Below are 26,993 nucleotides of genomic sequence, written 5' to 3' on the forward strand. Positions count from 1 at the left end.
TAGGCTCTGTCTTTTATCCTTGCCATGTGAGCATTTACTGTGACCTGGACTAGATAAATGTTAATGGCTGCATGAGTTTTTCCTCACTCATCAACTGAGTACCTCACTCAGGTAGAGCAGTAATGCAGGCTGCGAAAAGATCTGGGCTTTCCTAAATTGTGATTCCCCTCTCTGGTACTGTCTCAATGTCTAGCCTTTAGCAAATCCCCTCTCTGTGCTTCAGCCCTTCCTCATGGAGGTGAGACTGACAAGCTGTCCAGTCGCCCCCCTCCCCTCCAGGCGGACGTTGTATGAGAAGGAAGTGGGCTTCATTTATATAGCTCTGTGCGGCTGTAAAAGGCTAACGGGGGACAATTTCAGAGAGATTAACACTAACCCTGTGAGCTGACACAGCCACAACGGCGATGAGCAGGGGGGAAAGGAGGTTTGAAGCTGCTGCTGACCAGTCCCTCCGCTCCTGACTGCAGCACAGCCCCCGGCCAGGAAAAGATGGGCCGAGATACAGTCTGGTCACTTCCTGCTATGTGGAGTTGGCAACACAATGTTATGCAAAACCTACAGCTAGATCAAGCGCCTCCCCTGAGCCATCTCCCTGCTGGGGAGCCCGGGGCTCCCAGGCACAGACCAACCCCCAGAAACCAGCCTGGGGGTGGGGGGGAGAGTCTCCCCCCTGGGGCTCCGGGAAGGCACTGACCAGCCCCCCCAAACCACCCGGGGGCAGGGGGAGCGTCTCCCCGCTGGGGATCCCAGGCCCTGCCTAGCCGGGGGTCCGGCTCCGTGCGCTCGGCGCTGCCCGGGAGGGGAGGGGAGGAGAGCCGTGGCTCTAGCTCAGCCAGCTTCTCGGGACTCCAGAGCGGGCCGGGGCTGGGCGCGGGCGGCCATGAGCGGCTGGGCTCGCCCCCTTCTCCTCCTGCTGGCTGGGGGCTGCGGCCTCGCCCTGCTCGGCTACGCCGTCTACTTCGACCGGCAGCGGAGAAACGCCCCCGACTTCAAGCAGAAGCTGCGGCAGAGTGAGTGTCCCCGCCCGGCCGGGGCCGCGGGAGGCCGTTAGCTGAGGCGGGGCCGGGCCGGGGCCCCCATCGCCCAGGCCAGGGCTTAGCGCCCTCCTCTCCCCGGGCGGGGGAGCTGCAAACACCGCCCCTGCAATGCCAGGCCTCGCCCCCATCCAGGCCTTGGTCCCACACAGAGCGAGGGCAGGCAGGGAGCAGGGGGAACTGGGCTGAATTGACACCCCCACCCTAGTCAAGTCTAAGGCCTGAGCCCCTTTGGGCTACAGCCCCTGGACCTTCCCTTTCACCCCCCCCCCCCGAAATAAATAATTCCTGCCCCACATAAATCCCACTCCATCCCCTTCGTCACCGCAGGTGGGATTTTCAAACCCACTTAAATTATTTCTAATCCAGGGGTAGGCAACCTAGGGCACGTGTGCCGAAGGCGGCACGCGAGCTGATTTTCAATGGCACTCACACTGCTTGGGTCCTGGCCACCGGTCCGGGACGCTCTGCATTTTAATTTAATTATAAACGAAGCTTCTTAAACATTTTAAAAACCTTATTTACTTTACATACAACAATAGTTTAGTTTAGGGTGACCAGATGTCCTGATTTTATAGGGACAGTCCCGATTTTTGGGTCTTTTTCTTATATAGGCTCCTATTACCCCCCCACCCGCGTCCCAATTTTTCACATTTGCTGTCTGGTCACCCTAGTTTAGTTATTTATTATAGACTTATAGAAAGAGACCTTCTAAAAACGTTAAAATGTATTACTGGCACACGAAACCTTAAATCAGAGTGAATAAATGAAGACTCGGCACCCCACTTCTGAAAGGTTGCCAACCCCTGTCTAATCTATGTCTTTGGATAGCTGGACTCCTGTAGCAGAGACACTTGCTACAGCAACTGAAGGGGGGGGGTTTCCCCAGCGCTTCCACCTCACTGAGGCCGTAGCCAGGTTAACAGAAGGATTCTGCTGTTTGACCGAGTGACATCTCCACTGAAGGTTAGGTTGACCTAGCTACAAACATTTTTCACAGCCCGGAGCACTGTAGCTAAGTCACTCTAATTTTTAAATGTAGACCAGGCCTCAGGCACTTTAGAGCGTGAGCTTGACTGACTCCCAGAGAGACTTAGTGCACCTAAGGGCATGGCTACACTTGCAGATGTAGAGCGCTGGGAGTTAAACCAGCCTTCAGAGACCGCAGCAGGGAAAACGCTGCTGAGTGTTTACACTCTCAGCTGGAAGCGCACTGGCGTGGCCACATTAGCAGCTCTTGCAATGCCACAAAGAGCAGTGCATTGTGGTAGCTATCCCAGCGTTCAAGTGGCTGCAACGTGCTTTTCAAATGCGGGGGGTGGGGTGGAGTGTGACAGGGAGTGTGTTGTGTGTATGTGTGTGGGGGGGAGAGTGGGTTTTTGGGGTGCTAAGAGTGTGTCAGCATGCTGTCTTGTAAGTTCAGAGCCCCCTCCCCTCCGCCTCTCTCTCACACACTCACAGCAAGCAACATTCCACACTAATGGCTTGCTTTGTCCCGGAGCAGATAAGCATGCCGCCTGTCAGATACGGAGCTTTGAAAGGGGATATCCACATGCCTACAGCCAAATCCAAAACAATGACAAGAGTGGCCACTTAAGGGGATTATGGGATGTTTCCGGAGACCGATCAAAGCGCAGTAATGCAACACCTCGTTCACACTGACGCTGGGGCGTTTCAGCCCAGGTGCAACAAGCGTTATGCTGCTCGTGGAGGTGGATTACCAGGAGTGCTCCAGCTGCAGAGTCCAGGTGCTCTAAGTGCCTTGCCAGTGTGGACGGGTCAGGAGTTAGGGCGCCTGGGGCTGCTTTAATGCGCTCTAACTTGCAAGTGTAGCCAAGCCCTAAGTGTCTAATAATTCACTTGAGAATAGGACCTAGACTTCTAAAACACCTAAGGCCAAATTTCTAAAGATATTTAGGTGCCTAAAGATGAAAATCCCATTAGAGGACTATCTACAACACTGCTTATGTACCATGGGAGTTAGGCACCAAGTGGTTTGAAAAATCCCACTAGGCACCTAAATACCTTTACAAATCTTGGCCATAGCGTAACATTTTTAAAAGTGGCAAAGTGACTTAGGAGCAGCAGGCCATGGTTTTTTGAAAATCTCACTCCAGATGCTTACTTGGCTAAATTCTGTCTTGATCAAGAATTTCTGAAGTGTTTGCAGTAAAACATATGAGCTCATCAACAACATAAAACTGAAATGTAGCTTGGCTTCCTTCCGATCATGATTCCGTTTTTTAATTTGAAAATATTTTGGTGTACTTAATAAAGTATCAGCAAATATCTATATAGCAAATTCAACTCCCTGAGCATCTCTCATTTTAGAGAAGAGGTGACATGTTATAGAAAATTTAACAGGACAGTCAGTTCAAGAAGAGTTTAAAACTATTTATAAATAAAAAAAATTAGGTACAATTTATTTTTATAGGTTTCTCTCATATCTCTATCTTCCAGTTATATCTGTTTTCATGTTAGAGCATCAGCACTTTTTGGATGAGATAACACTAATATGGAAAAAAACTTTGGAGAAGCAGACTTGACAATCTTTTTGGAGTGCTGAACTATTAAGCTTAGATGTTAAATGCACCATGTTACATTTACAGAAAGAAGAAAAGAACGTGAAAAAGCTAAAGAGCATGATGCTGAGGTAAAACACTCAGTTTAAAAATCACTTAAACTTAGTAGAAAGAATACTAACTTAAAATTGAATGTCGTTTTGGTTGTACTGACCTGAGCCAAAGCACAAAGGGGAATTAGGAACCCAACTCATTTGTACCCTTGAAAATCTCCCCCTACACTGGGGATGGGTGGAGGGGGGCAAGGGATTTATGGTCAAGTTTAGTACCTGAAATTAGTTTTTAACAATAACTATTTCAAGTTGACTGTGTCCTTTTAACTCTAATACATATTTGAGACTAAAGTTGTTTTTGATTTAGTAAATTTGTAGCACACCTGCAGCTCACTTTTACATTCATAAAGTTTTGGCTAATCTTAATTTGCTAGAGAAAGTAGATATAGTCAAAGGATACAATTATCCACCATTAGTACTTCCTCTCCTGCCTCACTTCCCAAGGTGGGGGGATGTGAGGAGAGACTCATCTACCATGTCTTTGTGGGCATTCCCATCTTTCACTACAGCCACATCCTCAGTCCCTATTGAGATATTTTATTTTTATCATGAAGACAAAGCAACCTATGTATTCCAGAATTCAGTGCAGGGAGCAACCTTGGTTTGCAGAGCTATAATCTCCCCAAAGAGCAGCCACCGCCCTTCACCAACACCCATTTTGTGCTAGCAGGCAGCACTGAAATCATTTTTACTAATATAGCAAATTAAGATAATTCCCAACCCCAGACTACAGAACCTTGTCATCAAACCTCTGTAGGCTTTTTTTTTTTTTTTTAAACAATATTGTTTCGGTCAACAGTCTGGGAAAAGCAAAATGACCCATGGAGTGGAGGAGGGAAATCAAAGATGTGTCAAGAAAAACAGTGACCTCCAGAGGTTTGACAAATATAAGTCTAAATAGCAATTTACAAAACAGCACTGCAAATTAATCTTTTGAGAAATTTTTTTCACTACTACCAGTTTTCACAGTAACTACAGAGATGTCTTTGTTGCACTGATACATCTTATTTCTAAGCTAAACATATTTGATAACATCTTTAGTTATGCGAGATGAAAAATATTGGAAGGGTACAGGAATTCTTTCTGCAAGAGGTGCAGCTGGGAGAACACTGGTTATCTAGAGGTAAGGACATAAGCATGAACTCTTGTCAACAGCTGTGCAGGATGTGTATTGCAGTTGGTTTGGTTTTCACAGAAATTGCCTTGAAATGCTCAGCTGAAGTCGAGGTGCAGTATCATTTTAGCACAGACAAACAATTGTTTTGTCAGACCTCAAGCATATTGCACATGCCTCAGTCAGGCACTGTCTGCTCCACCTTATTTCAGGATGGTGGATAGCACCAGGCTTGATGCTGATGCTGCTAGGAATTCCTACACTTGAAAGTAGGTGGGGGAGGAGGCAAAGGGAAGTGAAATTTCAATTAGATTTGGAGAATTAAAAATTGTTACTGGATTACAAAGGCCAGGTCTACACCCAGCCGCTAGTTCGGCGGCTGGGAATCGAAGTTCTGGGTTTGATTTATCGCGTCTGGTCTGGACGCGATAAATCGATCCCGGAAGCGCTCGCCGTCGACTGCGGTACTCCAGCTCGGTGAGAGGAGTACCGCGGAGTCGACGGGGAGCCTGCCTGCCGCGTGTGGACCGCGTCTGAACCGCGGTAAGTTCGAACTAAGGTATGTCGACTTCAGCTACGTTATTCACGTAGCTGAAGTTGCGTACCTTAGTTCGAATTTGGGGGGTAGTGTAGACCAGGCCAAAGAGTTAAAAGATTTTTAAAGCAATGTCGAGAGGGGTTATAGCAGGTCTGAAATTGAGTAACTTATTAACCAACCCCCTCCTAGGAACTGAACTTTTAACTAAGGGCATGGCTACACTTGCAGATGTAGAGCGCTTTGAGTTAAACCAGCCTTCGTAGAGCACAGTGGGGAAAGTGCTGCAGTCAGTCCACACTGACAGCTTCAAGCGCACTGGCATGGCCACATTTGCGGCACTTGCAGCGGCATTAGGAATAGTGCATTATGGGCAGCTCTCCCAGCATGCAAATGACTGCAACGTGCTTTTAAAATGGGAGGGGTGGGGTGGAGTGTGACAGGGAGTGTTGTGTGTATGTGGGGGGAGAGAGAGTGGGTTTTGCGGGGGCTGAGAGCATGTCAGCATGCTGTCTTGTAAGTTCAGAGAGCAGCAGATCTCCCCCTCGCCTGCCTCTCTCACACACAGCATTCCACAGTAACGGCTTGTATGTCGGCTGTCAGAAACGGAGCTATGAAAGGGCATTTCCACATTCCTACAGGAGTTCAAAACAATGACAAGATGGCCACTTGACTTAAGGGGATTATTTGACGTTTCTGGAGGCCAATCAGAGCGCAGTAACGCAACACCTCGTTCACACTGACGCCTGGGCGTTGTAGCCAAGGTGCAGCAAACGTTATTTCACTCGCCAAGGTGGAGTACCAGCAGCGCTGTAGCCGCGGAGTCAAAGCGCTCTACGGGCCTTGCCAGTGTGGATGGGGAGTGAGCTAGTGCGCCCGGGGCTCCTGTATTGCGCTGTAATTCGCAAGTGTAGCCAAGCCCTAAGTAAAACTGAATTTTAAAAAAGCCACTGAAATGTGCTAAAGAAGATTCCTATTACATCCCAACCGTCTTCTCCTTCACCTTTCTCACTGCACCCTCCACCCCAAAGAGCTTTCCCCAAAAGACACAAACCCTGGCACTAGCCCAATCACTTAAAATTACTCCTCCTTTGTTCTCCCTAATTCAGGTAGCCCCTCCACCAAGCATTTATGGAAACTTGGGTTTCTGAGTAAATGAACACTTTTGCAGAAGGGGGTCTACTTTCCTCAAATACTTGACTTTTCATTGGAAAACCAAAAAAAGGGGGGGGAGGTCTTTTTTTTTTTTTTGAGGGGGGGTTGGTATGAAAAGTAAAAATTTTCCTGGGATGGGGGGAAAATGTTTTCCAATCAACTCTAAAATGTAGTTAAAAATATGAATTTGCTTCAGGAGAACATAAGAAGAGTGTGGAGCACCTCACTAATGCTATTTCAGTGTGCTCACAGCCACATCAGCTACTGCAGCTTTTGCACAATACACTACCACCACAAGTCTTTGAGATGCTTATGCAGAGAGTACCATACACAAAACAAGTACGTATGCTTTTAAAAAGTTAAAGAGGAAACGATTGGTGTTACGTGTGCTGGACACTATCTAGTCAGCAATATACATTGAAATAGATTGGGAGCTTGCAGTTTGTTTTGTAGAGAACCATTGCTTGTACAGTAAACGGTTGTACAACTATATCTCAGTTTTTAAAAATTGTCATTGATTTTCTGCACTTTGGAACTCTGGTTCCTGTGGCTGCTGAGGTAAATTGTTTAAGCCATAAATTGGCAGGAAAGGGCAATATTTAATAAGCAAGAAATCAATATAGAAGGCTCAAGCTGGACTGATTATGAAAAAAAGACTGAGGGTACGTCTATACTTACCTCCGGGTTCGGCAGTAAGCAATCGATCTTCTGGGATCGATTTATTGCGTCTTGTCTAGACGCGATAAATCGATCCTGGAAGTGCTCGCTGTCGACACCGGTACTCCTGCTCCGCGAGAAGAGTACGCGGAGTCGACGGGGGAGCCTGCCTGCCGCGTGTGGACCCGCGGTAAGTACCTTGTAGTTCGAACTAAGATACTTCGACTTCAGCTACGTGAATAACGTAGCTGAAGTCGCATATCTTAGTTCAAACTGGGGGGTTAGTGTGGACCAGCCCTAAGTAGCATCTCTCTCTGCCTTTATGGCCTCCAGACAGTATTGGATTGAATACCAATAATTACTGGAATTTCACCTCAGTTCTTTAAGAGGACATGCCTGAAACTAAAGTCTGCACCAAATGGAATTTAGCAGCCAGATTGCTTAGTACAGTGGTTCTCAACCAGGGGTACATGTACCGCTGGGGGTACTCATATCAACTCATTTAGATTTTTGCCTAGTTTTACAACAGGCTACATAAAAAGCACTAGTGAAGTTAGTACAAACTAAAATTTCATATACAATAATTTGTTTATACTGCTGTAAACTATACACTGAAGTGTAAGTACAATATTTATATTCCAATGGATTTTTTATAATTATATGGTAAAATGAGAAAGTAATTTTTAAGTAATAGTGTGCTGTGACACTTTTGTATTTTTATGCCAGATTTTGTTAATTTTTAAGTGAGGTGAAACTTGAGGGTACACAAGACAAATCAGACTCTTGAAAGAGGTACAGTAGTTACTCCTGGTGGAATTCTGCGCACAATATGTTAAAATTCTGCATATTTTATTTGTCAAAATAACACAATATAATCACACCAGTTTCAATTATTTTTGGTCATTTATTTCAAAATACCTCTCAGCAAGTATGTCTGTAACAATACAGACGACAAAAAAGATTCAGGAAATGTTTTTTGACAAATAGATTCCTTACTAGGCATATTAATACAGAACTCTGAGTAATAATTCATTTAAACTACAATACAGAACTGTATTTCCCGCACCCCTCAGAAGCAGTGCAAAGGCTTGGGAGATTCAGGGGTAATAGAGGAGCTGAGGGAGAGGGAAGTAAATTGCTGGGAAGGAGCCTGGGTGTGAACTTGGAGGGTTGTTGGGTATGGGTGGGAAAAGTATGGAACAGGTTTTTAAGGGGGGCGGGAAGGGATTGTTAGGGAGCTTCCCCCATGCAGACCCTGGTTGACCCCTAGTCTCTCCTATTCAGTCAGGCACATCTGCCCGTCCCAATGTGCGTCTGTGTCCTCATGCAGCCGTTCCCCTGTCCTATGTCTCTCTGTACCCCTTCCCCCATCCCATGTGTCTCTGTGCCTCCACCTAGCCACCCCTATCCCTGTACCCCTCCCGTCTCCATGTGTCTGTGCCTCCACCCAGCCACTCCCCTGTCCCTATGTCTCCCTGTACCCCCACCCAGCCACCCTCTGGCCCCATGTAGCTCTGCACCCCCTGCCTCTCCCCACCCCCTCCCCCCATGTGTCTCTGCACCCCCCTCCCCCCATGGCCATGCCTCCACTTCCATTCAGCCCCTGCCCCAATTTGTCTTCCCCCACTAGCCCTTATGAGTCACTGTCTGCCTCCTGACCTGGCCAGAAAAGCACTGTGAAGAAGGCAGCTCTTTCTCTTCCCTCTCTGGCAGGGAGCTGCAGCTTTGTTCTATTGCCACAGCGCCCTCTGGTGGGCAAAAGGCAGAACTACAGCAACATTTTCACAGAAGCTTTTTTTCTGCACAAAAAAAATTAGAAATCTGCGGGGCTCATTAATTATGCATGTAGCAGCGCATAATTCCCCCAGGAGTAAGTAGTCTGGAAAGGTTGAGAGCCACTGGCTTAGTAGATACTCTATTATTTATCAGTTAAAGTGAAAATAAAATTGAGTCAGATCTTATTCACAGTAATACATCATATTGGTTGTGTACAACTGAACAAAGCACAGACCATGTCTATTCTGTACTCAGTTCAGAACAAGGCTATTTGATAATGAAATAGCAATAAACTGTCATACTACTGCATTAACAATCAGATTCAAGAATTACATTCACTGTAATAAAATGCTGTCAAAGAACCATTGTTTCCACTACCTTGGAAACACCAACATTTAATTTTCATAAATGCTCATGTTTTATCTCAGCGCTTATCAGCGGAAGATGTCATCTTGTGAGTACCTCGTATATTCTGCTGGCATTCCCTCAAAGGAGAAGTATGCTGGGTAGCCTAGTGGTATTGAAGGAATAAGTCATATATCGTGTAATAAACGTGAGATCAGGAGTAACCTTTGGATTACTTGTTTCCGGTGGGGGAAGTATGCAGAAGTAGTTCTGGGAGTGAATGTTGCCAATTACGATGCTCCTGTGCCACTCACGTAGGGAAAAAAAATGTAGGCCAAATTCAACATTGGGATAAACTGGTAGAACTTCTTTGAACTCAATGGAGTTGTGCCAACTTGCATGAGCTTTTTATAGCCGCTGTCTGCCCTCATACCATAAAGGCAAGTGCTACAGACTCATAGAAATGTAGGGCTGGAGTCAAGAAGTCACTAAGTCCAGCCCCATCTGCTGAGGCAGGACCAAGTAAACCTAGACCATGACTGACAGGTGTTTGTCCAACTTGTTTTTAAAAATCTTTAATGATGGGAATTCAACCACTTCTCTTGGAAGCCTATTCCAGAGCTTAACTACCCTTATAGTTAGAAAGTTTTTCCTAATATCTACCCTAAATCTCCCTTGCTGCAGCTTAAGCCAATTGTTTCTTGTCCTACCCTTCAGTAGATATGGAGAATAATCGATCACCATCCTCTTTATAACAGCCCTTAACATATTTGAAGACTTATCAGGTCCCCGCTCAGTCTTCTTTTCTCAAAGACTAAACATGCCCAGTTTTTTTAACCTTTCGTCATAAGTCAGGTTTTCTAAATCTTGTATTATTTTTGTTACTCTCCTCTGGACTCTCTCCAATTTGTCCACATCTTCCCTGAAGTGTGACACCCAGAATTGGACACAGTACTCCAGCTGAGGCCTCACCAGTGCAGAGTAGAGCAGGACAATTACCTTCTGTTTCTTACATACGACAGTCCTGTTAATACAGCGAGCACGATGTTAGCCTTTTTTTGCAACTGTATCACAATATTGACTCATTCAGTTTGTCATCCACTATGACTAGGACAGTGAATCATTGACAACTACTCGTTGAGTATGGTCTTTCAACCAGTTGTGTACCCACGTTATAGTAAAATTTCATGTAGACCATGTTTCCCTAGTTTGCTTATGAGAATGTGATGTGGAACTGTATCAAGAGCCTTACTAAAAATCAAGATACATCACATCTGCTGCTCTCCACCATCCTCTAGGCCAGTAATCTTGTCAAAAGGGAAATTAGGTTGGTTTGGCATGATTTGTTCTTGGCTATTCCTTATAACCGTATTATCCTATGACAGCCATTAGCCCTGGGGAGCATAGGGGAAGACTGCTGGTTAGGGAAGGCACTTGCTCTAGCCATTCTCGAATGGGCAATAAGATGAGAGAAGGAGATAACCAAGGCTTTCCCAGAATAAAAAGAAATAACTAGTCACGTGTCCCTAACTGATGAGGTAATTAGTCACTAACTCTTATCTGTTTGTCAGCAACTTCAAGCAGCACTGAATGAGCAGGACTGTGTGGAAGATGAGAAGGAATGAGAGATGGCAGCAATGTTAAGGCAGGATTCTAGCCGTCTAGCCTATAAACCCTTGTTTGAAAAGAAAATACATACAAAACTGAACAGTTCCCATTTATTGTACTTTGATTAAATAAAAACATTTTGAAGACATTTTTGTATATATTTCTGTACAGCACTTTTTGCATTAAAATTAATAGTCGTAGTGGAAGAAACAAAAAAATGGTCCTCTCCCTCCCCTGCCCCCAATGTAGTGACCAGCATAACCAGTCTGCAGGCCTCTAGAAATGGTTGTATCAACATTATTCCATTGCACAGTAAAAAAGGACCTCAGAAATAGGCTCTGTTCGCCAGCTGGCCATTACCAACTCCTGTTATAGCCCATAATTGTTTCCCCAATGGTTTTCATGTGCCAAACGGTCTCTGAAACTCTGTTGTGAGCTGGTGGACACACCCACAACAGAACACCTCCACTTGCAATCCAACAAACATTGGCATTGCTTTAAAGCAAGGTTGGAATAGGATTCTCTTTTGTTTAACGAGGTTGCCCAAGAAGTCCTGCTTTGGCAGCTAGAGCTTCATTCTGCTGAATATGATACTCCTGAAATCTCATGGATATCCTCTGCGTCATTTTTAAATATTTCTGTAAGCAGTGTTCTGAGCACGTCATCTACAGGAAAAAGGAGACACAGAAGGACCACAACAATGATTAAAGGAAAAAACTGACCGAAGAGAGTTTATGATGGCATATGACTAGGTGAATACACTCTTGTGTCCTATGCTTATGCTGCCTTTAGCCCCAAACTCACTGCCCCGCCTGTTTTTGATGGGGAAAAAATGTCAAGTTTAGTTTTCAAGGAAAGTATGAAAAGCTGAGTTTTCTTTTGGCATTCATTCCAATGGAAAACTACCATAGAGAATCTTTTAAAAATGAAAGAAGTCATTATGTCCCCCTCATATCCCTACGATCCTCTGAAATAAAATCTATAGTCTCTTACCTTATGGCAAAGGCCAATATTACATCAGTCGCTATTTCTTTAAATTCTGTGTGACCCACCTTCTGCCCATGGCAGCCAAATGTGGCCTACTATATCCCCTATTCATTCTAGGCTTCCATTGGGATCCCTCCAACTAACTGTATCTGCCACTTGTGGTGTGTACTCAGAGAACTTTTCCTAGGGCTGCTGTAATAATTCTTGTCATTCTGTTGGCTTAGTTGGCTGGGATGTACTATGCCCATTCCATTTTCTGCATTGCATCACTTTTGCAAAATTGGTTTTACCAATCTACAGCAGGTTTCCAAAGCTATTCCTGGGCCAATGTTGCACATGCTGGCCACTGCTTCCCGCAGCTCCCATTTGCTGGAAATGACGAACCGTGGCCACTGGGAGCTGCGGGGGGTTGTGCCCGCTAACGGTCAACATAAACAAAATGTCTCACGGCCCGCCTTCGGATTACCCCAATGGGTTACATGCCGAAGGTTGCCGACCTCTGCATTATATGATGCTCCCAAACTAGCTGTCATTATCAAAAATGAACTGATAGTTACAGTGAAAGCATACAAAACTTAGAAACAAAGGGAACAGGACCAGTTTGCATCATTACTGATCGACTAGGAGTTGTTTTGATCATGCTTAGAATTTAGAAATGGGGAAAGGAGGTCTAAACTGTTGTTGTCTGGACATCAGCTACCTGGTAAAAACCTGTTGAGCAGCAGTGAACTCTAGCTAAACAACTACAATGGGGGAGCCTGGGACAGTTCCAAACCATTGCTCCCAGAGGGCATAATATTCAGGGGATGGTGCCTTGGGAAGGCTAGACTTGCACCAGGGGTTGCTATGTAGAAAAGTGACCAAAGATGAATTTTAAAAAATTGTGGCATTGCTCACAGGAGATTCCTGGATGCTTTTGATTTTTATTTAATATGAAACTAAACTTGAATAGAAACATAGGAATTGCCATACCAGATCAGACCAGTGGTCCATCTAATCCAGTATCCTGTTTCCAATAGTGGCCAGTGCCAGATGCTTCACAAGAAGGTGCAAGAAACCCTGTAATGGACAATTATGTAATAAACTGCCCATAAAGAAAGTTTCTCTCTAATCCCCATCTGTTAATGATTGTCTCTTGTCCTGCAGCATGGGGGTCCCTTTACGGAGTACAGAAGAAAAATGTCTAGCTACAGGTTGCTGTTTATATCCAAAAATCTTAAAAGACTCTACAGACACGATCCATCAGGATTCTCACTCTTGGATCTTAGCTCTTTAGCACAAGACCAGCAGAACTCCCATTAAGAAGTTTTATCCCTGAGTGGTAGCAGGATAAGGTACAAGTCCGATCATCTACTGGATGTCACATCACTCCTGCAGGCTATAAATGTTGCCTCCAAAACATTTCAGTCAGTTCCTTTAATTGCACAGGAGGTGAACCACCCATATGGCTAAAACAATTCAAAATGATTCATGATTTAAAAATGCCTCCAAAAATACACAAACAGTGCAAGATGGGAAACACCCTCCAAAGAGGATGATTCTGAACTCTGAGGGAAAGTGGGAGGGTGAGTGAGCATTCCAGGAGAGTCTCTCTTCAGAGAAGTAGATTTCAGGTGGGTAATTTCCCCTTCTCTAAAGAATTCTCATTCTTATAGAGTAAGAGGCTCTAGGAATGCCTCAGAACAAAATATGTTGCTGCTGCTTGTTGCAGCCTTAGAAGGCCAATGCCAACACCAAAAACAGGGAGGCTATCTGCATATATGTGAAGAAAATAAGGAAGAAGATATTGCCTTCCAGGGTCTGATGTGCAATGTCCTGTAAAGCGCCTGGCATGCACTTAGTCCTGCAACTACTGGCCTCAGGGGTCAAATTTTTTTGAAAAGCTGTGGTGTGGGAGATCTGTTGTTTGCATGCAAGGGAGCTAAGAGGAAAGAGCAAGAATCCTATCAGAATGACAACTGCACAGAAACAGAACCACAAATACGTCATTGTCCCTTCAGTTAACATTTCTCACCTGCAGGCTGCACACATACTGAAGAGCTATAACCTCTTGCATGTTAGTTTAACTAATTTTTGATTGGATCAAAACTTTCAAAGCTGCTTATCAAATTCAAATATTATCATACAGCATTTCCACAAAAGAGAAACCCAAAACACACAACAGGGGCATACCTCTTCTGATTTAACCTCCCTGCTAGTGAAATCTTTCACACAATCCAGGAAACAGGTTTCTGTAAGTTTATTGTATGTCCCAAGAAACTCCTTGAACTGTAACAAATTGAACAGACATGCAATATTAAAAGAAAAGAAGACATTTTCAAACTTTTCCCATGTACAGCTTGCAATAGCTGAATGTACCATTCAGTGACATTAACAGAACAGACTACTCATTTAAAGTGACAAATCACCAGAGGTAATTTAGTATCAATGCAATAACATCATTTGATGCTGACAACTACTGTTCCCGTAGATCAGATACTATTCCATGCCTGCTGATTTGCTGATGATCAAAATAATTAAATCTTGGCTACCTTAATATTGTTCCCAATTCATAAAAGAAGTTATGCTACAATTCAGACAACATTTTACTTGCTAACTAACTTGGGGAAAAGCTGTATTTCATATATGCATGCTAATAACTTTGAAGATAAAATGCTGAAACCTCTTGAAACCAGTTTCCATAAAACTCTATTGCTAAGCTTCAGTGTGTTGAGGTAATGCAAGTTTATCAAAACCATCATTTATTAATACAGAATAACATCTTACCTGTTTGATCTGGTCAGATTCTGATATTTGCCCAGCCATATTCTATTGGTCTGCAATCAGCCACCTAATTTTAAGATAACATTTGTGTCATAATTCACACCAAAACACATATATATAAGAAATATAATATTCGAAGGCTGCATAAAACTCTGCCCCTTCTGTAAGCGTAGCCAGACATAACTGTGGTTTCAAAGAAACAAGAATAAGTGGCTACTGTGTCTTAGATGCACATCATGCTGGGAACTTAACAAAATACTACAAGGACAGGCTTACATGTGATTTAAAGGAACAGCTTCTGGTTAAATTTGGCTCAAATTTTACATCTTATAAAAATAAAGTTTTATAAAATCTAAAACCAATAGAAATGATGCTATGATTTGTAAAGGTCCAATAGAAATAGTTTGTTGGTTTTGGGGGGGTTTAGCAGACCCCTGCAATGGCTATAATGGAAGAGTCTTGTTTTAATAATCGAATTCCTTACCTATTACAAATAACCCCTTAACGAGTGACATGATTCTCATTGACAGTATTCATTTAAATGGAAGCTATCAAGTTGAAATTTAATCAGTTAAAAAAAAAAAAAATGTCCAACATAGGGTCAGATACCACACCTTTTCAAGTCCCCCTGCCAGTTTTTGTAATTACATTTTTCTGTTTCTTTAATGTTGCTCTCCTCTATTATTTGAAAGATCCAAACAGGTGAAACACATTATAGAGAAAACAGCAAAACTAGCTACAAGTAAAGAGCTGTCAGATACACAAAGTAAAACTAGGGTGGGGTAGGGTGGGGTGGGGAAGAGACCTCTAGTTACCTTTTAGTTACAGCAACACTTGGATAAAAGAAACAGCACTCTATAGTATTCTAAATTGATTAAATTAATTCCACCCCCGCCACTTCTTAGAAACCAGTTCATGTTTTTAAAACATCTATTGTTTTAGTCATTAGAAAAACGGTAAAACTGCAAATACTTGTGCCAGTGAATCTAGTGAGTTAAATATAAGGGATTATGAAGAAGAAATAAAAATAGCATTAAAAAGGAAATGAAAAACAGGTGAGGAAAAGTGAAAGTATGAACACTAATGGAGACTAAGAAGAAAGAATTTAAGAAGGCATCTTCAAAGCCAAAGACATTCGTTATACAGTGCGGTAAACAAGTTAAGTCTTGAGACTTTCTAGGAGAGAATAGTTCTGGTGTCTGCAATTCAAGAAGGATGTTGGTAAATTGGAGAGGGTTCACAGAGGAGCCACAAGAATCATTAAAGGATTAGTAAACATGCCTTGTAGTGGACTCAAGGAGCTCAACCTATTTAACTTTAAGAGACATTAAGAGGTGATTTGATCAGTCTCTAAATACCTACACGGGGGACAAATATTTGACAATGGACTCTTCAATCCTGCAGAGAAAGGTATAACCCGATCCACTGGCTGCCAGTTGAAGCTAGACGAATTGAGACTGGAAAACAGTGTACATTTTCAACAGTGAGGGTAATTAACCATTCAAACAGTTTACCAAGGGACATGGTGGATTCTCCATCACTGGCAACTTTTAAATCAAGATTGGATGTTTTTCTAAATATGCTCTTGGAATTATTTTAGGGAAGTTCTACGGCATGTCATCATCTAGTTCTAGTCTGTCTTCCTGTATAACACAATGGTCCCTTCTGGCCTTGGAATTGATGAATCTATGTATATTGAAAGCTGTTGCCTTCCTTCCCTCAATTTACACATTGCCTGAGGCTCACTGCTATCCCTTAGTGAAAGAAATATTAATTAATTATTACTACATAATATTAATTAATATCAATATATATTAAATATCAATATATTAATATATATTAACATACATATATAGTATATACATATATATAAAATAATATATTAGTTTTAATAAATAATATTAATAAATCAATAATTAATAAAAATTGAAAATTCAAATGCAGTAACACTATAAGCAAATCACACACACAAAGCTCTCACTAAATCCTCTCCACTCACATCTCTTCTGACAGGGCTCAAGCAAACAGATGAACACCATGAACAGCATGTCCTGAAGATCAACAGACTCTGAGCCGGTCTATGCTTAGAAGTTTTGCCAGCATAACTATGTCGGTAAGGGATGGCATTTTTTGGCCAGCATAGTTGTGCCAGTAAAAGTCCTAGTGGAGATGCAGTTATAATAGGTGTTCTTTTTACTGGTACAGCTTATTTTTGTTCCTGGTACAGTTGCATCTACACTAGAGGGGTTTTGCCCCTTTAAATTAGCACAAGTGGCAAAACTTTAACTGCAGATGAGGCCTCTGGATCAGTCATATAAAGGCTGGTGTGGTGGTGGGAAGAAATAAAAGGAAAGTGAACTCCAGGGTCAAAGGCTCTCCACTGAGAACATCCTACCCCAGGCCCTTGACATACAAATCTGAGAACTGTTAGCTCAAGTGTCTGAATAGATCTCAGCTGTCAGTGTTGAGCATGGGAGAAGCAGCACTCCCAGATACCAAGAAACCAAACCAAAGGGCTCTATAGGTTAGAACAGGCCTGCACAACTCGTAAAGCGGTGAGGGCCATATTACTCCACAGAAAATAGCTGAGGGCCGAAACCCTCCGACCGCCGACAACCCCCCCCCCAGCGCCACCCAGCCCCCCCGAAACACAACCCCCCCCCAGCGCCGCTCGCCCCACGGAAACAACCCCCCAGCGCCGCCGAAACACACAAACCCCCGCGCCACCTGCCCCACGGATAAAAACCCTCCTTCCCCAGCGCCGCCCTACCGAAACAGCAGTATTGAACCTCGGTAATATGTTATAGCGGGCCCCTAAGGTAGTATAATTAAGGTAAAAGAAAAATGTCTTTTTGCTAGAAGTAGAATAAGATCTTCCCCCCACTTTGTAATCAATTGCCCTGTTGAATGAATGAGGTGTGAATGAGGAAGGCATGGAAGGCAGGCACCTCCAGACAGCTGCAACCCTTGGAGAGGGCAGGGCTGGCTCTAGGATTTTTGCGGCCCCAAGCAAAAAAATTTTTGGCCGCCTCCCCTTTCTTTTTCGTGTCCCTCTGCCCCCGGCCCCACCCCAACTCTACCCCTTCCGAACTCCTTCCCCAAATCCCCAGCACCGCCTCCTCCCCTGGCGTGCCACATTTCTCCCCCCCATTGCTTCCTGTGGGCCCCCCATGACCTCCCACCCTAACTCACCTCTGCTCTGCCTGCTCCCCAGGGTGTGCCGCCGCTCCGCTTCTCCCCCCTCCCTCTCAGGTGAGGGAGGGCGGAGAAACGGAGCAGCGGCGCGTTCAGGGGAGCAGAGGTGAACTAGGGTGGGGGGACGCAGGAAGTAACAGGGGGGTAGAGGAACCGCTCCCCGCTCCAGCTCACCTCCACTCCACCACCACTGCCTCCCCTGAGCGCCTGCCGCTCGGCTTCTCCTCCCTCCCAGCGTTGCTGCGCGAAACAGCGGTTTTACACGTGGCAAGCCTGGGAGGGAGGGGGGAGAAGCGGAGCGGCGGCGCGTTCAGGGGAGCAGGCGGAGCGGAGGTGAGCTAGGGTGGGGGGGTGCAGGAAGTAACGGGGGGGTAGAGGAACCACTCCCCGCTCCAGCTCACCTCCGCCGCCTCCCCCGAGCGCCCCGCCGCTTGGCTTCTCCTCCCTCTGGGAGGGAGGGGGGAGAAGCAGAGCGGCGGCGGCGCGCTCAGGGGAGCAGGCAGAGCGGAGGCGAGCTGGGGCGGCGAGGGCACCTTTTCCCCATGCCCCGGAGTCGGCACCTATGATGGCCAGCACCAGAATGCCGCCCCTAGAAATGTGCCACCCCAAGCACCTGCTTGTTTTGCTGGTGCCTGGAGCCGGCCCTGGGAAAGGGGATGGGAGCCAGACCAAATCAGTAGAACAGGTCAGCCACCGACTCACCACTCGCCTCCTCAGCCCCCCTCCCCCGGCTCGCCTACTCACCCCCCGCCACTGCCTGCTCGCTCGCCTCCTCAGCCCCCCACCCCTCCGGCTCGCTGGCTCACCTGTCCCCCCGCCACTGCCCGCCCCCTTAGCCCCCCACCCTCCCAGGCTCGCCTACTTACCGCCCGCCACTGCCCGCCCACTCGCCTCCTCAGCCCCCCCTCCCCCGCCACAGGCTCACCTGCCCCCCCGCCACTGCCCGCCCACTCGCCTCCTCAGCCCTCCACCCTCCCGGCTCGCCTACTCACCCCCCCGCGGGCCGCACAGTGAGCCCACGCGGGCCGCATGCGGCCCCCGGGCCGCATGTTGTGCAGGCCTGGGTTAGAACCTTGAACTGCACCTGAAAACAAATTAGAAGCTAGTACAAATGTAATATGTTCTCTATTTAAAACTTCACTAAGAAAGTGGACTGTGTTCTACATTAGCTTAAATCTGATCATTAGGTAAAGGACGCATCCAGAGTGCTTAAAAAAAAATCTAATCTGGAGATGGCACATACAGATAGATGCTGAAATCTGCACCAGAGTGCAACTGCCTAGCCGAGCACAAGTTTAACGAGTGCAAATCTAAAAGTCTAACGTGGCTTATCACCTAAACGCTGGCTGCTTAACAATGAGTTAAAGCCAAACTGAGCTTGATCAAAATCACATGCCTGGGGTGAAGGGTAAAGGGTATCTATTTGAAGCCAGCTACAGCCTAGTAGAGTCAGAACCAAGGTAGCTCATTATCAGTGAGTGTTAAAACCCCACCGAGAAACGGAAAAGTCCTGTATCCCCACCAGGGCGCAAAAAGCTAATGGCCTCAACTCCCAGCACTGCCACTTCCTCACATTTTATATTCCGTTCATCTTTTTTATTTAATCAGACCTGATGTCCTGCCATTTTGTCACTAATTTAATGAGATTTAGTAAACTGATGATTTAGTAAACTGAAGTTCCAGAAAACCTTTGCAGCTGTACTTGAGAAATAGCTTTCCTTTAGAATTTAATACAACAGCACTGTCTGACTGTAAATGCCTTTGAAGCACAAATCTGTTGCCCTTACTTTTATGCCTTCCATATTGTGGGCAGTACATTAATATGTCTCTACTGCACGTCTTCAGTGGCTGTCATTCGTAGTTGGCCTTATATCTCCAGAATATACTGTCTGGTATATGAAGGTATGTTTACATTATATATCATATCTAGTTCGGGGGGGGGAGAGGGATAGCTCAGTGGTTTGAGCATTGGCCTGCTAAACCTACGGTTGTGAGTTCAATCCTTGAGGGGGCCATTAAGGGATCTGGGGCAAAATCAGTACATGGTCCTGCTAGGGAGGGGACTGGACTCGACTCGACTTCGATGACCTTTCAAGGTCCCTTCCAGTTCTAGGAGATAAGTACATCTCCATATATACATCTGGTCTTTGAGACTAAAGGAAGAATGATAAAATAAGCCATTTCTGCCTGAATTTTAGAAGCGGTCTGAAGCATTGGTCACAGCAGTAATGGCTAAACTTCTTAAGTGGTAGCTCAAAGCACTCAGAATGTGTCAGGTGTAACTCTTGTACTAGTCCATCCTCAAGATGGTACAGGACTGCTTTGGGCTAAACATGCCTTCAAAATTAGGTGCTGCGTTTTTTAACATGAGTCACCTCAGGGGAAGGCAGACAGCCAATATAGAAACAACTACACACAAGGCTGCATATGGTTAGACTACAGAGCAGCAGTGCCCTGGACCAGCAGCGATGTGCAAATACCTAGGATATCACTTGTTAAGAGTTGCAATTAACATTTTCAATATATCAAAAGCCATTTTCAGTGTTTTTTTTAAATGTAAGAACAAAAATAGTTGAGAGTTAAAGTTTTTTACTATTAAGTGTAAAAGCTTTCCTTCCCCCATGACCCCCTTTCCAAAGGTAACAACAGACCTTGAGCCTGTTAGATCCTAATGCCTGTACACATGGCATTCCCAGCCTCTCCAGCTTTGCTTTAGAAACTGAAAAATGTTCTAAAGTTCCCTTCTGCGGGCTGCCACTCCCATTGCCATGGAAACATCTGATCTCCAGGTAATCATAGCTTTAAGAAACTTGCTTTCTTTTTATAAAAACAGTGATTAGGTTAAAGCTTCCCAGCCAGAGCTGAGCCAATCATTTCTCTGTTTCCATGGCATGGGAGCAGCAGCAAACACCACAGTTGTCAGAACTTCTCTAAAATTTCACAAGCGTGGGAATGTGATTTTCCCAGCTGTATATACGGCCTTTAGGAGGCAATAGGCTCCTGAGCACAACTGTTCTGAGCAATTTACTTGGCTGGAACGTTTGATTCTCATTACTGTCAGACTGGGACTGTGTGACTAAAATCCCGGCAGTGCCGATGGATGTGAGCTATTATATGTGACATGTGCAGAAACTTACAGTGTCATGAGGAGGCTAATTGTTCACCGAGATAATCAGCATCAGTGGCCATTACCTAATCTAGAAATTTGAAATCCCTGGGAGCTGGATGGACCCTCTAGTGTATTCTTCTGTATGAAGCCAAATAATAGTTTTATTGACAGACTATATAATCATGGCTTGTTATGAAGGTCCAGCATTAGAGCAAGCTCCAACTGTTACCTGAATTTACATTACCCCTGGAACTACCACATAGTACCTTTAGGTCCATCAGTAACACTTCTGTAACTGGCCCACTGCGAGGAGTGGAGAGGGTTCATTGTAAGTGTATATATTTTTAATGGAGGGGAAGACAGGAGAGATGAAGAAGAGAGTCAAATCACAGAAGTGTGTTAAAATTGGACAGTCTGGGAAGTTAAGAGTTGTCATGCTGGAGCTGAATTTAAGAACTTGTTCTTAATCCGTTGAGGTAGAGCTTCAGAAATGCTTTTATTTAACCTAATCAAAGTACAACTACACAGAAAACCACTAGGACTGAGAGTAATTCACACTAAAATTAAACTAAGGCTGTGACAACACAAGACCCAGGAAATGCTGTGTCAAGTGTTGGTGTACTTTAGGTCCTCCAACAGTAGGCCCAACCAACACATCAAAGAAACGGCTTTGGAGCTCCCTCTTGTGCTTGAGAGTCAGGGCACATGTCATCTGTACTTTTGAATTACTTTGTATTGTTTTATTTCAAACCTTTGTCATGCTCTTAATGTAGTTACCATGTATAAAATATTTTTATTCTAAATAATTCACAAATTATACTCAGACACTGCATGTATTATGAATTACAATCCAGTGCACAAGGTCAGTGGGCCAGATTCAGCCCTGAAGTAAGCATGCACAGCTCCTTAATGGACCTTTCTTCCACTGAGTTCAATAAGTTCAGAGCTGAATTTGGCTTAGTAAGGCTGAACGTTAGAGATCTATTAGAAACATCCTGAACAAATTCTGAGCATACGCAATGTCATTTTAAAAAACGAAACAGCTTCTCTGCTTTTTCCCTTGGGTGGTCTCCAATCAAAGTACTGACCAGGCCTGACCCCACTTATCTGGTGATCTGATGAGGTCACAGCCCTAGGTGGAAAGGCTTCAGGGAAGGCAGATTTATCTTAATCCCTTCTTCCTGATATTTCACTGTGTCCTTCAGGTTTCACCTTCAACAATGCATTGATTTCTTTCCCTCCTTTGTGTTCACTGAGCCAAATTCCAGCCTGATACAAGTGGATAAAATGCCAATGAAGTCTCTGCAGACAGGTGAAAGGAGTCTGAATTTGGCCCTTTTTCCATCCCATTCCCAAATAGTTATTCCATACATTTATTATCTTTTGTGTGAAGCAGTTGTTCTGCCTGGAATTCCCTATTTGCTCCTAGTTTTGAAATTGCACCCTTTTGTTTCTGAATCTCTTACCAGGGGAATATCAAATATATTGATCCCTTTTATGAATTTGGGAAGCCTGTCTCAGGTCACCTTGAAATCTCTTCTCTTGCATCAAGAATAAGTCCAACAGATTAACTTTTCCTCATAACTTACATTCTTCAGACAGACTATTTTTTGGTCCTGCTGAACCCTGCATCTCCTTCAAATGCAGTAATATGCTTCCTGTTGTAGGGTAACAAGTATCGATCAATGCACACATCTTACACATTACTTTTTTGCTTCCTACCTGGAGCTGATTATATTAGTAACATCTTTTTTATGCCCTCAGATACTATAGTGCTAATACACTAGATGCCCAGATTTCTCCAGAAGGGATAAACAGTTAAGTAGTGTGGTATGGACATTAAACCTATATTGATACATGGCTGTATTGTGGAAAAAGCTGCTGCATGGATGCATCTCCTCCATGTTTGTTGTAAATGAGTCTCATGAAAGTATGTTGCAAACTGGTTACAAAAACAGTTGTAATTGTGTAGTGCCTAAACGATAACTGTAAATAATAACTATAAATAAGGGTTGTGAAGATGCAAAGAGGACTGATAATACAAATTATGAAAATCCACACTTAAAGTATTGTATTGAGAACCATCATGGCCTAGTGGATAACGCACAGGACTTGGACTCAGAAGACCTGGGTTCTATTTTCAGCTCTACCACTACACTGCTGGGTGGTTTTGGGCAAATAATTTTACATCCCTGTTTCCCTGTCTGTAAAACAAGGACAAAAATATTCTGACCTCCTTTGTGCTTTGAGATCTATGGATGAAAATCACAATGTAAGAGCTAGATATTAGTGAGAGCAGCAGTATGAAGCCATAGCAGGGCCTGGTCAAGTAGAGATTTAATATCTGAGATAGTATATTGCTATAGATATTTAAGGGTTGATATATTCTTCCTAAAGTAGCCAATCTATGAGCTCTTTGAATTACAATCTGAATGTTTTATTTAGTGGAAGGAGACAGCAAATTTCTCAAATGTAAGAGAAAACATTTTCCTTCATTTTTTTTACTTAGGTTGTTTTTACCCAATTCCCTAAAAGTAAACACATGTTATCATAGACACAGACTTTAAGGTCAGAAGGGAGCATCATGATCATCTGCTAGTCTGATCTCCTTCACATTGCAGGCCACAGACCCTCACCCACTCACTCCTGACATACAGAATGACATATGGAATTTTTCAGGAAATTATTAAAACGTACCGTAAAAGTAAATAATCATGAGATTACTACTGTATTTTGGAGAAGTTCTCTGGGCTGTAGTTATAAAGGAGGTCAGACTAGATGATCACAGTGGTCCCTTTTGGCCTTGGAGTACATGACCTTGATAGTAAATTATCACAAAGCTCTTACACTTCTACACCTATCTTGGGATATCTTATTTATTTCCATGCTACTGTGGGGGCCTCAAAGCCCTGGTGCAGCACAGTCCCTCCTCTCCTTAGCCTTTGGAAAGTAATAGTCTAGTTTCCACTGGGCCGTAATACTTTGGTCTAATTTGGGTTGTTGCGTTTAGTGTGGGGGTGTTGTTGGTGGCCTATGCTATATAGGAGGTCAGGCTAAATGATGGAGTGGTCCCTTCTGGCCTTAAACTCTATGACCATGACTACATTTACAACAATTCTTCAAAATGCTAAATCTATTTTAGAGTTTTAGATCACTCCATAGCACCTGCCACATAAAAATGCTATCAACAGTGAAGTCTCTCGTGGTCTCTATGGAGTCTTTGTTGCTTCTCCCTTTTCAGGCAGAAAATCTAATCTCCTCTGAAAGTTTCTGCTAGAGCCAGATCCCCTGGCCTGCCAGTCTGTTCCCCCAGTGACACGAATAGCCATGAGCCGTACACCCGGGCTGCTGCAGCCACATTAGGAGAACGAAGGTCACTGCCGGGGAGTCTCAGCGGAAAGCCCGAGCCATCACCTAGTGCCAAGAACACGTGAGGAGGGGGCGATAGAGAGCGAGCCCGGCAGCGCCCTGAGCCTCCCCAAGGACCGAATGTCCTGCCCTGACACGGGCCCCCGGCAAGGGGGCAGCGTCACCGCCCCACCACACGGGGGAAACTGAGGCACAGGCTCCCACCCCAATCACATAAACAGGGCCAGGGATGGAACCCAGGAGTCCTGACACCCAGGCCCGCTCCCCGACTCACCTGCTCTGCGCCCGGCACCTCTCAACACGTGGGGGAACCGGCAGCCTCAGCTCCTCCTTCCGCCCCGCAAATTCGCCGCGATTTCCCCCCCACCCTCCTCGTGGAGACGAATCGGCACATAGGGATCCGCTGATAGATTTACCTTGGCCCGCGGAGCAGTATGGTGTAGCATTGTAAAGTGTCCCCCATGTCCCGGAAGAACCTGGGGCGGGCCACAGTACGGCGTGAACAGCCGTACCGGAACACTATGCTCCCAGTGTACAGAGCTGAACCATAAGTGGCTATTACAGCAATATAACGGGGAGCAGTTGATTGTATCGCGTATTTGTTCCACCCGGACAGTAAAGAAGGGGGACCACGCAGCGCTAGCGAATGGCCTTCCCGTGGGAGGCGGATTTACGCATGCGCCCTGGATATGCGGCGTCTCGCGCGCAAGACCGAATCCCTCCCCCCCTCCGCATGCGTATTGATGCTGAGCTTCCGACAGCCTCCAGTAGCAAGCGCATGCGCGCTACTACCCGGGAAAGGATTGGGCAGGCAGGCGCCGCTGGGTTGGAAGCGGCGGGAGTCGTGGGGGTAGTTGGTGCTGTTACCATGGTAACTAGCATTTCCGGTGGCTGCTGGGAAGGGGTTGAATGAGGGTGTGCTGCAGCTTCCGGGGGAAACGGGGCGAGCGCACCCTGCACCCCAAGGTGGTTGTGTGTGTGTGTGCGCGCGGCGGGGGGGGGAGAGGGAGCCGTGCACCCTGTGCCCTGCAGGGAGGCAGGGGAGGGAGCCTGTGCCCTGCGGGCGGGGGTCCTGCATCCCAATTCACCCTATCCTCGCTATAGCCCTGTTGCTGGCTAGGTGGGCCCTGCTTGGTACCGAAATCCTGTGGCGTTAGGCCCATTAGAACTGTTCAGGGTAGATAGTCCCTGCCCCTCCCATGGCAAGACGATGAGGGCTGAGAGGGAAGAGCGGTGACTGGTTGTTTATGTTGGCTTAGATCCAGGGATAATTTGCTGGAATCTGACTCCTGTACCTTGTAAACCCCACTCACTCCCCGCCCCCCACGCTTTTATTTCTTTAATCCTAGGTTTTTGTGATGTGGGTGCCTCTGTCTATAATCAATTCATGAGCATTAATAAACTGTCCCTTTTAGTTTGTTAATAATGTTATTAAACCCCATTAATAGGTTGGTTGGGAGTGTTGAAAACTGCATTGTGAGCTCTTCATGGAGGTGGAAAGTAATTCTAGTGTCAGCCAGGACTCTATGGCTAGCTTCACTGCCGGTGACGTGCTTATCCGCTCCACCAGCCTCCACACAAAAGAAAAACCCACTGGCACTTGGACAGCAGCTACTGACTGCAGTAGAAAAAAAGTTAAAATTTCAGTAAAGAAGCTTCGTGAAGTGACTTCTCCCTACCAGGCAGATGATGCAGCTTTGAATAAAAACAAAACATCCTATATTCCTCCAGCATTGTCAGCAAACAAACCTCTGCCGAACAGATCAACTGTCACTACCTCCAGCAGCGTTACACAGGGTATGTGATCAAACCCGATTTCTGTGGGGTAATTTGTCTAGCCATATCCTTTTTCCAGCATCTCATTTATATACGTATGTATATTAGGAAAGTTGTCTGTAAAGATCGATATGAATTGGTTATACTTTTTTTTGTTTCCTAATTGACCAGATGCCATTTAGCCAGTTTTGTAAAATACTATTTTGTTTTTAACATGTTTTGTATAAAATATTTTAGAATGTTTTTCTAACTCTGTACAAAATGTCCCCAGACTTCACACACTCCTTAAATATTGCTCCAAATTCTGTGTAGTGCATTCATTGTGATGATAAATTTGCCATTGGCTATTCATTATGATAAAAGAGAAAGAAGGATATTCTGAGTCTTGTACCTTTTGATTGTTTTAGCCCTCTTTGTACCTACATGGGGATTGCAGGTCCTTCTGTAGCACTGTACTGGAGGAAAGATCACAGGCCTTTTCATGCACTTGCAGCTATCTCTATCTTTAAAATGACAGATTAATTTGCTCTGAGAGCCGGAACTGATAGATTTCTCAATGTATGATGACCAAAACCTACTGAGATTAGAAAGAAATATTTATTGGCAGTTTAGAGTAGAGAAAACAGTCATGAAAATATGTTAAATATTATATGCTTTGTATGGATATTTCAAAAAAGGTAATTCCAGTGACCCCTCTGTTTTGGTTACATAATGTTTGCATGTTTAGAGGGACACATTTAACTTGAAAGGTAGTCAGTTTAAAAAACAAACAAACTGTGTTTAAAAAGAGTTTCAGATACAACAGCTGCCCCTGACTCTTCCTGGTAATTAGTGTGATTACAATATTAAAATGAGATTTTTACAGTTTAGTTTTTTTCTGAGGTGTTGCTTTGTGAAAGACCCACACAAACAGCTGAACCCAATTAACTACTTAT

General features: G+C 44.8%; 3 protein-coding genes across 6 annotated transcripts in view; 2 read left to right on the plus strand and 1 right to left on the minus strand.

Annotated features, from left to right (window-relative positions):
* The first annotated feature begins 880 nt into the window (after positions 1-880).
* TOMM20L (translocase of outer mitochondrial membrane 20 like) lies at positions 881-10,876 on the plus strand. Its single transcript, XM_065402562.1, has 6 exons — positions 881-1,010; positions 3,644-3,687; positions 4,711-4,792; positions 6,670-6,812; positions 8,204-8,260; positions 10,823-10,876. The coding sequence occupies exons 1-6, from the start codon at positions 881-883 to the stop codon at positions 10,874-10,876; spliced, it is 510 nt and encodes a 169-aa protein (XP_065258634.1).
* A 77-nt stretch (positions 10,877-10,953) lies between these two features.
* Positions 10,954-24,726, minus strand: TIMM9 (translocase of inner mitochondrial membrane 9). Of its 4 annotated transcripts, XM_065403539.1 has the most exons (5): positions 24,557-24,670; positions 15,972-16,066; positions 14,613-14,676; positions 14,019-14,114; positions 10,954-11,524 (listed from the first exon to the last, which is right to left on the minus strand). In XM_065403539.1, exons 3-5 carry the CDS (start codon positions 14,649-14,651, stop codon positions 11,390-11,392), a joined length of 270 nt encoding a protein of 89 aa, XP_065259611.1. In that variant the 5' UTR covers positions 14,652-14,676; positions 15,972-16,066; positions 24,557-24,670; the 3' UTR covers positions 10,954-11,389. The 4 variants fall into 4 exon arrangements, with proteins under 4 accessions (XP_065259611.1, XP_065259613.1, XP_065259609.1 ...); XM_065403541.1 differs by lacking the exons at positions 15,972-16,066; positions 24,557-24,670 and adding an exon at positions 24,699-24,726; XM_065403537.1 differs by lacking the exon at positions 15,972-16,066.
* Positions 24,727-25,182: 456 nt separating this feature from the next.
* KIAA0586 (KIAA0586 ortholog) overlaps positions 25,183-26,993 on the plus strand; it is a 114,645-nt gene continuing 112,834 nt past the window's right edge. The window contains exons 1-2 of the mRNA XM_065402626.1: positions 25,183-25,248; positions 25,731-26,079. Coding sequence (XP_065258698.1) covers positions 25,770-26,079 — 310 coding nt within the window. The 5' untranslated portion in view covers positions 25,183-25,248; positions 25,731-25,769. The remainder of the gene's footprint in view (positions 25,249-25,730; positions 26,080-26,993) is intronic.

This window comes from Emys orbicularis, chromosome 4, assembly GCF_028017835.1.
Source record: "Emys orbicularis isolate rEmyOrb1 chromosome 4, rEmyOrb1.hap1, whole genome shotgun sequence".
Lineage (NCBI taxonomy): Eukaryota > Metazoa > Chordata > Testudines > Emydidae > Emys > Emys orbicularis.